This window comes from Callorhinchus milii, unplaced genomic scaffold (assembly GCF_018977255.1).
Source record: "Callorhinchus milii isolate IMCB2004 unplaced genomic scaffold, IMCB_Cmil_1.0 Scaffold4, whole genome shotgun sequence".
Classification (NCBI taxonomy): domain Eukaryota; kingdom Metazoa; phylum Chordata; class Chondrichthyes; order Chimaeriformes; family Callorhinchidae; genus Callorhinchus; species Callorhinchus milii.
Window position 1 is genome coordinate 19,155,290 of NW_024704745.1, and position 12,445 is coordinate 19,167,734.

The 12,445-nt window shown below is 39.7% G+C and overlaps 1 protein-coding gene across 3 annotated transcripts in view; it reads right to left on the reverse strand.

Moving 5' to 3' along the window:
* Positions 1-2,535: 2,535 nt before the first annotated feature.
* si:ch211-161f7.2 (retinoic acid-induced protein 2) overlaps positions 2,536-12,445 on the reverse strand; it is a 37,346-nt gene continuing 27,436 nt past the window's right edge. Inside the window, exons 2-3 of one of the 3 annotated variants that reach the window (XR_006085028.1) lie at positions 3,292-5,144; positions 2,536-3,094 (exon numbers count right to left, since the gene is read on the reverse strand). Coding sequence is in view for 2 of the 3 variants with exons in the window: in XM_042334370.1 (XP_042190304.1) it covers positions 3,363-5,144 (1,782 nt within the window). In the remaining variant the exon portion in view is untranslated. Of the gene's footprint in view, positions 5,145-12,445 lie in introns of all 3 variants that reach the window. The other 2 variants (XM_042334370.1, XM_042334371.1) reach the window with 2 other exon arrangements.

A 12,445-nucleotide genomic window follows, 5' to 3' on the forward strand; every position in this document is an offset into this window, starting at 1 on the left:
CTTGTTTTCCATTTTAGGTGCTGATCAATAATTAACAGAACAAACAGATGAAGTTTGGAGTATTTGCCGATGCTTTTCTTAACCAGGATTACATAACATTGCTGTTGAAGTGCTTTTAGCTACAGGATCATTTCATTTCATACGATAACCAACAGAATCAGTCTCAGATGTAGATATGTAAAATGATCATTCCATCACAGTCGTAGCCACAATTAACAATGATTAACAAATGGGCCAACAACCCATTCAGCAACTACAAGAAGTTTAAAGTCAAGTTTTTTCTCAAGACATGGCTCACTCTTGAAACCATGGTAACAAAACAATGCATTCTGAGTGTCTTTTTGAGTGTGTTTACTTTAAAGAATACTGTTATGTGATGTACTTGAAGTGCCCACATTAGAAAAACTGTATGCACGCAGCATTTTTTTTCTCAATTAATTCTAGTATGTATGGGCCTATTTTGTCTTTATGAGTGAGATACTCTCAATAGTTAGAGCACTCGCCTCACAAGCGAGAGACCTGGGTTTGATTCCCGGCAGGGCAAAACCTTGGGCAAGTTTCCTTACTCCACATGCCTGATAATAATCCCTCCAAAAAAAATATAAGTTGGGTACGTCCATCCACGACTGTTTGTGGAACACTGCTGTGTGCAATTAACTGCCACATTTCGCCCACAAATAAGCAGTCAATTAACTTTACTGTATATTCCGTGAAGCGCTTTGAGACGTCTAGAAGATGTGAAAAGCGCTATACCAAATGCACGGATTATTATTAATAGTGAGTTGGGGATTTTTAGTTATCAGTTTCCAATAAAGAAAAACAGAAGGTCAAAAGAATGGCTTGAATTGTGAGCTGTCCTCATTGCTGAAATGCCCACAAGTTGACATTCAACTGAGCTCTGCTGTTCAAGGCATGCTGTTTCTCAGATTTGGGGTCCTCTTTTTCAACTAATTATCACTCCCAATAGATCCAGAGTATCAACACACTGAAGTCCCTAAATGCTAAAGCCACTTACACTGAAAAATTGATGACTTCAGGCTTACAATAATATATAATAATAATAATAATCCTTGCATTTGATATATTGCTTCTATCTTCTAGACGTCTCATTGATTCTTAGATTGAGAACCAACGATTAACTTTTTGGGAAGTAATGTGGTCGGAATATACTTACATAAGGTGCATTGATCTATGAAACCAATCATAGCCCAGTAAAAGTAAATGATGGTGATGTGTGTGGATTTCAGTGTTCTACAAAGTCCATTTTGAATAACAATAAAGCAATGTGATTGTTGAAGGGAACATTTTCACATCAGACCAACGAAAGTTTCCAACACAATATTACTTCAGGGTTTATGAGATTGTAGTTACAAATCATAAGAACAACCGCAGCAAAACAGGCAGTATGATCAGCAATGGTGCCATCAGTTTGGAGCTCACTGCTCCAATTGTGGAAGCCAATGTAGATCGTGACAGCAATCATAACACAATGAAGTGGACTGGTTATTACCAAACAGATGTTACCTCATTTCACAACACACACACAAAACACAAACAAAAGTGATGATGGATGAGATAGCTGTCTCTAAGGAATCTTTTGGGACTAAATGGATTATTCTTGGCTGAAACTGTTTATGCTGGGATTTAATTTGCATTATTTCTTAACATGATTTACAAAGATTTGCAAAGAATGTACAGCATGGAAACAGGCCACTCGGCCTAACCAGTCCGTGCTGGTGTTTATATACTACCTCACCGCCTTCAAATTCTGCCTAACGACTTTCCTTTTTGACCGTGCTTACTGTCACCTCCCCCTTCCCTCTTCCTCTGGCTCATGGTGAGACTCCGCCAATGTGAAGAGCTCCGGGACGCTACCCCACGTGAAAGGTGCTATATAAATGCAAGTTGTTATTGTTTGTTGTACTCCACATGAGTCTCCACCCGCTCCTTACTCCCTCCCACACCCTCCTATTCCCCTCTCCCTCATGTGAAGGTTTACTGCCACATGTATTGACTGACAAACTTGCTTAACAGACGTGTGTGTCATTCAATGTGGACTCACTCTAACCTGCAGGAATTCCCCTGCAAATCGATCTATTTCCAGAGCAGAATTCCAATAAGATATACCGCAAATTAGACCCTTATACTAGCTAAATGTCTGTGCAGTGCAGGTGTTGAAATTATTTCTGGCTCACTTAACCCTCTTGCAAAATTGCATCTATAAACTTCTGTCATCCTTTTGACTAATTTATGTTTAAACCATTGTTTAGTCAGAATTGAGATTTAAAATAAAAGGCAATTATATTTGGAGGTTTTGAAGTGTAAGTGTACTTTTAGATGTTGACGGCAGCAATTCACGTTGGTAAATCTTATAATTTGTCACCTTTTAATTGTTGAAACAAAATCTTAAGGATCTTTAGAAATGAGGCCTATTCATATTAAATGCCTGATATTGCACAACTAAACTAAATAATAATATTCACAGATTCATGACAAAGGAGCTGAAGACAGTCATGGATTTTGACTTGAGACCATTATCATTGAGAAATTTAAGATTATACACAATTTTGGAAAATTCATTAAAAAAATTCTTCATTTGGAACCGGATTTCTGCAGTTATTGAACAATCTTAAAGCGAACTGCACAAAAACATTTATTTTCCAAATTAAGGTGAAATTTAAGAAGTTATTAAAATTCTGCACAATCTGAAATTTTAAGACATTAGTCTTAAGGCCAGAACCCAGTTATATTTTAGGCCCACATTGTTTGAGACTGGACATTTTACATTAACAACAGAATTTCCAGGAACAGGGTCCTTGAATTTAAAACTAGTGAAAACCATGTTAAATGTTATGATCGCAACATTACAAAATGATTTGAATTGCAGTTATTTCAGTGTAAAGCATCCAGCGATTGGCTCTGAAGGGTAAGAGTTTCCAATGAAGTGATCTAGCTTGTTCCTCTGAAAGACGTTGAACCAGACTGAAGAGACAACCAGTGCTTGCAGAGATGGAGGGTGACCAGGAAACATCTGAAGACAAGAAACTGTACATCTTGCAACCGGAACTCTTCGATGTCAAAAAGGTGTTGCTGTCTAAAAGGGCACATTAATAACCATTGATTGTTTTACTAAAAACATATCTCCATTCTAATGTACAGGGGAAGTGATTCAGGTTAGTTCCAAAGCAAGCCGCCAATACAATTAAAAGGCAAAACTATCACATTAAATAAATATTCAATAAAATGTCAGAACTGCAAGAAATAATCCCATAACAGACGCATCAAGCTAACCTGTGATCCAGAGCTTTCGTTGGGTTCTCCTTCATTAAACCGACTTAAGTTCTGTAAAATGGTCACATACCTTACTTCCTTGCAAAAAAGGCTGCTAAGCGCTGTTTTTTTATTGGAAGTACATGTAAATCCTGTGAGCTCATTTTCTTTAATTTTATGCCTCGGTTTTTATTAGCTTTCTTAGCAATCCCACTGCTGTCTCTGAGCTCAAGTTGCGATTTCACGTCGTAACACTGTAAAACAGATTCCTGGGACAGATCTGTCTTGTAAGAGAAGTTCTTTGTAGAGACTCCGACAACAGTTTTTATTTTGCCACAAAGAATGGCTGGGCCAGCATCCTTGACAGATACAATGACCTTTGTGGTGTCTGTGCCGCTCACACTTTCAGTGTGGCTGCCAAGTCGTGAGTCGTCTCTCAACCTACTGTAGTTCTGATCAATCACCCACTTGTGCTGGCTGGTAAACTCACAGTTGTCAGACATGCCGTGCATCATGCTCTCTATCTTCTGTGTGCCAATGGGCGGTAGAGGGTTGGAACAGGGCTGACTAATATGTGGTAGGGCTTCACGCAATGATTTCAAGGCTGTAGTGCCCTGACCTTCTTTTGGTTTCTTAGGGATTGGGATCGATAGATCCAGCACGCCATCCTGTTCTATCTGTTGGTAGACAAATTCATTCTTCTTCACTACAGATGCTCGCTTTATGGAAAGATCAAGTGCTTCGTTCTCAGCGTTCAGTTTGTAGACTGCGTGCTGATAATCTTGTAAAGATCTATGCTGGCTGCACTCTGATGTTTTAAACTCTTCTTTCTCACATGATGTCTGAGTGCTTTTGCTCATGGTACTGCTGCTGAAGTTGGCTCTTTTGTGGCCGTCTGTGAACTTGTTGAGATCTGAATCCTGTTCCATAGGAATGGGAATCGGGATGGGAATAGGTATCGGTACCGGAAGAGGAACTATCACTGGGTATGGAACGAGGAGTGTGGCAGGAGGAACTAACGGGGAAAACAGTCCAGCAAAGTTGGGATGTGGGAAAGAGGTGAAATTGGCAGCCATACTCTCCGGCCCTGGCTGGACATGAGCTGCTGCTGCCGGTGGTGCTGGTGGTGGGACTGTGTTATGTGAAGGGAAAAGATCCTGGAGAACAGCAGTAAAACCAGGAATCTGCAACGAATGTGGGAATTCACACTCCTGATTTTGACTTGAAGGTTTCTGTGCCAGTGTGGGACCCTGAGAGCAAGAGCCAGTGATGCCAGGGATAACGTGACTCTGCACAGAGTTGACAGGACTCGGGGTAGGTGAAGCCAGCAGCAAGGGTGAATTCAAATGCTGAATGAAATGCTGCTCCAACAGCAACGAGAGTGGTACAGCACCCTGATTGGTCATTACCCATGGTGTATTACTGCCAGGGGCCATCTGGGGTGTTGAACTCCCAGCCACTTGCAAGTGGATAGGAAGCACCATCGGACTATCTCCTAAACAGATGGGTTGCAAGACTGTTGCTGCCACTTTAAGTGACACTCCACTTGGTGGGTCTGTTTGGGGAGCCATTATAGTCGAGGCAGGTACAGCCACCAAGGGGGAAAGTGCTTTTTTCATGAGGCCTGAAGGGTTGATGTTCCATGCCTCTGCGGTAATCAACTGAGTCACTCCGTTTTCTAACTTGTTGTTTGTCATTGTCGGAGAAGGGGCATCAGTGACATCCATGGACAGGTTAGACTGAGCATCTTTGTAAAAACGATCCATTTTGTACTGGTTGGTACATTTCATGCTACAGAACTGAAGCTTGCTTCTGCTGTCGCTCGTGTCCACGTAGTCTTTGGTGTGATGGATATGTTTGCACCAATCACAGGCCTGTGACACAAAAACAAATGCATGAATTTATTGGTGCCAAATGATTCATTCCCATTCATTACAATAATAATAATCCTTGCACTTGATATAACGCCTTATCAAGTTGTTGAGATGTCTCAAAGCGGCTTCATAGAATATACTGTAAAATTAATTTACTGTATATTTTGTGGGCGAAATGCGGCAGCCAATTGTTCCATATTAACAGTCGGGATTCGAGTGGAAAGTGATCCGCCAATCTACCAGGTTCCTACTTACTGCTAGGTAAACAGAGGAGTGTGAATTAAGGAAACTTGCCTAAGGTTTCGCCCTGTTCTTGAATCTAATCCGGGTCCTCTCGCTTGCGAGATGAGTGCACTAACCAATACGCTACAGGGGTCCACTATTCAATCCAATACTTTCAGACACAGCATTGTACCAGGACAAGAGGACACAGGTTCAAGATTGCGAAGGACACTGGAAAGCAGTTTTTTTTACACAGATTTAGTCCCAGATCTTAACTTAATCCAGACCTAATGAAAAGTAATAAAACTAATCGGAACTGATCAGTTTAGTGGTGAAAGATGCTATATAAATGTGTATTGTATTGTATCATTGCTTTCACATCTCTGGGGAGATTGTACATCTAACTATACTAAATTGATCAGCAAAATGCTTCCCCTAGTCGAAATATGAATATTGTACTGATTCAGTTGTGATCCACCTCATGTACCAGGTAAGAGTATTACTTCTGTCACAATGACTCCCTGATGGTCGCCAACGTCAGGCTTTATAAACAAATTAGCCGAAAACCTCCTCACAAACCATTTGACTTTGTTTTCAGTGTTTACTTCCTCCCTCCACCCATTTTTTGTGCTGTCTGCTGTTACTGGGAGCAGTTACATGCTGTGCAAAGGCTGAGTCATGTCGCCCTGCTCTCTATGTCAGATCATTTAGCAATCAACTCCAATATCTTGTGGCAAAATTGAGTTAATTTCTTGTGCTTTTTGGAAAGTCCCTTCCTGATTTTGTAACCATGTCATAATCAACAAGGACCTTATCATCACCTGGTACCAATACTGAGGGAAGGAGGGTCATTTTCAGCCATTAATACATTTGCTGACCTTGGCAGGCAAGAACATTGCATTCTCAGCTGGTACCTGTATTTATCGGCTTTGCCTGTTGAACGTGTGTAGCTCATTCTAAACTCATCCACACATCAGTGATGAATACAAGTTCTTGCCCACAGAGGTCCATAAACTTAGCAATTGACTGAAGAAATACCCATGAGTTTCGACTGAGCCAAGTGGTTGGGATTCTCAGATGAAAAATAAAATAAAGGGCTTCCCCAATAACCTGAGTAAAAGTACTAACCAAGTCAGGATTCCTACTCTGAATTGCTTCCTAGTGAGCTGTGGACATGTCTGGTTTGACCTGGCTCTCTCACCTTAGAAAAATGATATTCAGTAATGTCAATACTATGGAGCACAGTCATTCTGCATATACATTGCTGACGTTATAAATAATCTTATACACCACAGCACAAAGCCATTTATACCTTATGGATGAAAATGTAAACTGTAATCCTTGTGTCCCATTGAGATGCTGTCAAGCATCTGCAACTGACATTCTGTGCCAGAAAGCAGTGCAAGAGGGAATGAATGCCCCCATGCACACCAGCTGCTGATAGTTAGATTGTGGTGAGAAGACAGGGGGGTGGATATTTGTGGAGTCCTGTAGCTCAGTGGTTAAAGCACTCGCTTTGCAAGCGAGTGACCTGAGTTCAATTCCAGACAGGGCGAAACCTTGGGCAAGTTTCCTTACTCCACACGTCTAATAATAATCCCTCCAAAACCAAAAACAATAATAAATTGGTCATTTTCAATCTACGACTGTTTGTGGGACATTGCTGTGCGCAATTGGCTGCTGCGTTCGCCCACAAATATACAGTCAATTCACTTTACAGTGCGTTCTGTGAAGCGCTTTGGGACGTCCTCCCGACATGAAAAGTGCTATATCAAATGCAAGGATTATTATTATTATTTTGGAAGCATAAGATAGAATGGGCCGAAGAGTTTTCTTCATTTGAACCAATCTTGTGATCTAATGAACAATATTCAGCCGACCACAATTGGCAGTTAAAAATATCTCAAAAGCGTCTCATAATTTCTTTGCAATCCATTCTAAGTGGGCACAGGGTTTGCTCACTACAAATGAAAGTAGGATAGTAGCTTCACAGGTTGTAAGGTTGGTATAGGACCAGGCTGATACCCTTGTTTATTTAAAATGTTACATTCCTAATCAAGAAATTGGGAATTTCCAAATGTAAAGTACATATCAGAGAGCCCGGTTAGCATTCTTTTTAATATTGGGTGGAGGGTGGGGGGGGCCTCACAGACATATCTGATCCTGTCATTCCTGGATGTCTATAAACTCAGACTTTCCAGCTAGTGTCACTTAATAGCACTTAGGAGCAGGGCCCTGATTGATTTTCCCTTCCCTAATGTAAGAGTACTAAGGCTAATTATAGTGCCCCTATCACCACCCTGGCTTAATATCTCCAAACTCACCCAGGTTAGAGAGCATTCCTGGGACAATTTTGGGCTGCAGTTTATGTGGATCATACAGCAATACCAGAAGGAAAATGAAGCAGAAAACACTGTCAAACTGGTAACATAGCAGCATGTGGCATACTATACACCTTGTTCTACTTTAAATATATCTTAAATAATATAATTAAAAATAATAATCCTTGTGTTTGATGAAGTGCCTTTCTCGTCAGGAAGACAACTCCAAGCTTCATACAACAGATATACTGTAAACCCTTGAGGATATACTGCAAAGACTGCATTTTGTAGGTGAAATGGCGCAGACAAGTTAGGCACTACAGTGTCTCACAAATAGCCATGATGTGAATGACCAATTGTATTTAGGGTTATTTGTTTTAAATAAGGTCTATCTTGTAAATCTACATTTGAGATTACATGTAGTTTACATTTGAGATTACATATAAGATTTTGAGACCTGATGCTAACCTTTTCTGAGAATAATTTGATATTGTTTATATAAGTTATATAGGCTATTGTAATGAAAAAATGCTTTCCAGACACTGAGATCTAACTTACAGCAATCTACAAATGCTGGAAGTTACAAAGGTGTTACAAAAAAATTGCAATGATCAGCATAAAACAATCCACGTGGCCTAACAGAAATGTAGCTTTTCTAAAATAATTGTGATTATTTATTATTTAGCATTTTATTTCTTTGCAACCCAAACTCTAACTGATGCCACTCTATGGCGAGCCAGCAAAGTATACAGAAGGGAATGTTTCCTTTCTCACTGGCCTTCTTGATTTCCCGTAGTGCTGACCAGGCAAATCACAAGAGATTGGCAACTTTCCATCTAAAGGAGAGGCAGTGTGACTGTCAGTCTGCAGACTGCTGTGCCACCAGTACTGTGCAGAAAGCAGGCAGAGCTCCAAAGAAATATATGCTGATCAAGTCAAAACAAGGTAAAGTTGCTCTTAATAAAGGACAACCTTATTTCACAGTTAAATAACGGGAGTAAAATGTGACCTGTGATTCGATATTAATCATCAACCAAAAATATGGTCAAAAGCTAGCAATAGTTATCAACTGGCCCTAGGAGTGAACCCTGCTATTATTTCTGATCATAGTTTGCAACATTTCAGAGGTTGCATCACATGGTACCAGCTTGCCGTAATGTCCCCTGCTGTCAAAAAAGCCTGCCAACAGTGACTGTCTGGGCCAACATAAAGAATAGACATATGGGCGAGGTCCTGAATACAGCCAAACAGCACGTGACACTTTACCCCAGTGAGAGCTTTCAGGAGAGGAGAAAATTGGAAAAGGGAGGGGGCGAGAGAGAGAGAGAGAGAAAGAAATCATTTCCCACCAGAAAAAAATGTCTGGAGAAAGTGAGCTTGCCTCAACTGCCAATACAACTGTTGTTAAGTCCACCTCAAGATTTACCCCTATGGACACTACTTTTGGTCATCTTTCCCAAAGGTCAAAGAGCTTAAAGATCATAATGATTTAAGATTATTAGAACTTAAGGCAAAGGTCCATAAATGAGAATCTTGAAAACTATTTTCTACCTGTTCTCAACCCTTTAAAAGGCAGTGTGCGAGATGCATTTACAAAAGCTTGGCACAATAGTCACTGTACTTTCACAAGCCATATGTTCAGGAGGTGATTGGAAACGTGACTATAAAACAGTTCTAAGGTACGTTTCCCTTGTGCATTATAATTCTGGTTCGGTAACATTGTTCACAGTGGTCTTTACATTGGTCTCTAATGCTTCCCTCAACATAATGACAATAACATTAGTTTTGACAACACTAAAAACTTACTTTTCCCTTTTCCCATCAAAAATAAGAGTAAGTTATTTGCTGTGTCTTCTTTCAAGCAAGTCTAAAGAAAAGTGACAAGTGAGAAATGTGCAATGGGGTTGAAAATACAATATTCCAAAATAGAAGTCCTGACCTTCACCAGTGTTTTGCTTCAGAACTGTTTCTCAGTGAAGAAAAGACTTGAATACTTAGACAAAAAAGTTGGAAAGAAAAAGAAACACAGGACGCAAAATGGATATAGCAGGCTTTCAGAATCAGATTTTTTCCAATTTTTTTTATAGCAAATTTCATAGCGATTAACACATAGCTAATCCTGCAATTTAATTTACAAGCTGTTAGTGCAGTGCCTGCCAAATTGTAAAGATCATATTTTCATCCCCAATGGGAATGCGAATCCTCTTTTCATTAAGACAGAGGGGAGTAAATCTTGAGAACGTCAAAAGGAGTTTGTGAATCCTGAACAACTTGAACTTCACTTGGACTCTAAAGTTGGAACTGAGATTGATATCTAAACGGAGGTCCTGAGGGTTGGAATGATATATTGGGGAATTGATAATTATGAATTTTCTGCAATTTATGCACTTATAAAAATTGACCATGAGAATGTCACTACATCTAGCAGGAAATTAGCACTAATTCCCTGACCTAAATCAAAGGAATCGAGCTTCAAAAAAAAGACATTTATACCTTGCAGCCATTGTATTTCTGTCTAATTCAAGACAAAATATATATTGGTGGTAGTGTCAAATCCACTGGCATATTATAATAAAAATAATAATCCTTGCATTTGATATAGCGCCTTATCACATCTTCGAGACGTCTCAAAGCGCTTCACAGAATGTATGTTCAAGTGAATTGACTATATATTTGTGGGCGAAACGCAGCAACCAATTGTGCACAGCAGTGTCCCACAAACAGTCGTGAATTGAATGACCACATTTTTTAAATATATATATATGATCTTGTGGGGTACAAACAAAAATGGTCATAAGTCATCAAAGGGCAACATGCTCAAGTTAATGTGTTGGATTTGGTGTACTGATGCCAGGAAAAACTACATGTTTACACTAAATCCCACACCAAATGTGCCAGCACTGGAGAAATGGAAGAGTGCCCTAGATATGATACTCTTCAAAATACTTAATCATATAAAATGAATCAATGTCTAAACTCCTCTTTGTTCCTAATCACATTATTTTTGACATCAGTAACAGTAGCTCCATTAGCAGTGCTATAAGGCTGCGTCACTGCTCATCTAGCATTTGTAAATTAACTTAAATTCTCTTTCCAAATCACGCATGACTGCCTAAATAAATCAAGCTTATTTAATAAATGGGGCAACAAGCTTTTTGGTTCCAAACAAAGTGCAGTATTACAATTGTATTAGTGCAATTTAGTTCTGTTAATGAATCACAAGTTTAAAGAAGGCTGAGATAATTCATTCTGTTTTGAGCAAGGATGTGTTATTTTACTCAAATGGATTTAATAGTCTCTCTTTATACCACAGGAGAATTTCAAAGTAAAATTACCAAAGATTCTCAGCTACTACAACACTTTTGTCATTTAAACCAAACAGCTTGAACTATGCAGTATCCAACCACCTAGCCACACCTCCCCTCCTCTCAGCTAAGCTCCCAATCAGTCTTTGTAAAGTAGTTTGAGATGTTCCTTCATGTAAGCTAACGCTCAGAATGGTTTACAATGATCAGACACCAAGCGAGGCATAACTGAGAGAAGGAAGAAGAAAGGTGGGGGTGACCAGAGAGGCATGGTCAATGAAGTAGTTCATTTAGGCAGGATTTAAAGAAAGAAAGGAGCAAGACAAAAGGGCAGAAGGAGCGAGTTCCAGGGGTTTCAGGACCTCATAGCTAACTAAAGGCAAAGTCACATCAGGAAGATGTTTCAAAGTGTTTTACACAGCTACTGGGCAACCAAGCAAGGGAGATGGGATCCGTGTGGGGTTGGGGGAGGAGGGAGATGACCAAAAGCACAGTCAGAGAGGTAGGTCTTGAGGCAGGCTTTCAAAGGATGGAGGGAGTGAGGCGAGCCAAAGGGATTCCGGGATGGAGTTCCAGACTTACAATGAACTGCTCTGGGGGTTATTCTGCTCTGTGAGCACCAAATAGCGAAGGCCAGGATGCAGCAGCGCTGAAAGACTGAGCTCCGCGGGCAGCAACAATGGTGACTGCCAACCTTTGAGACCAGCTTCAGGTCAAACCATTGTACTGAAATCATAGGCGATAATTGTTGCCAGTAAAACTTAGCGCATCACCTACTGCACTTTGCACCTCACAATATGAAAGAGGCTTTCTTCATTTAAAGTAGTGTTGGTGAATTAAAAACTAAAAATATTATCTCAGTAAAAGTTTAGGCTTTGGTCAGTGCTAAAAAGGCAAAGTGTGTATTTATTTGATGTTGTTTCATTTATCATTGTTTTTTGAAAAAGAAACAAAGCCCTTTTCTCACGAAAGTTCTATTTCATTGTACTTTCATCAGATTACTTATTTCATTTCTTGAATGTAAATCACCCTCAAACAAAGCACTACAATTCCTGATCAATTATTTACAAAGCACAAAGCTGACTTACTAAAATAGTTGTTGAAAATGACCTACACAATGACAAGAGAAACATGAAAGAACCTGTAAGTTAAACGGACAAATTCAATCTGAATGATTTGCTTATCTTGAAACTCTACAGTTAAAATCTAATTTATGTATAAAACCAAGTTCGCTTAATGTAATAGAAACTTTAGGATTAAAAAAATGCACTTCATCATGTAGAAACATCGCAAAGTGCTTCACACAGTGAGTTACTTTGAAGTGTAGTGACTATGTCAACAGAATAAGTGCAGTCATAGGTTAATTACCAAAATAAGCAGATTGTGTACCATTTTAAGAATATAATGCATGTACCCACCTCAACAGGAAAGCATTCACCCTCCAAGTTGCCTG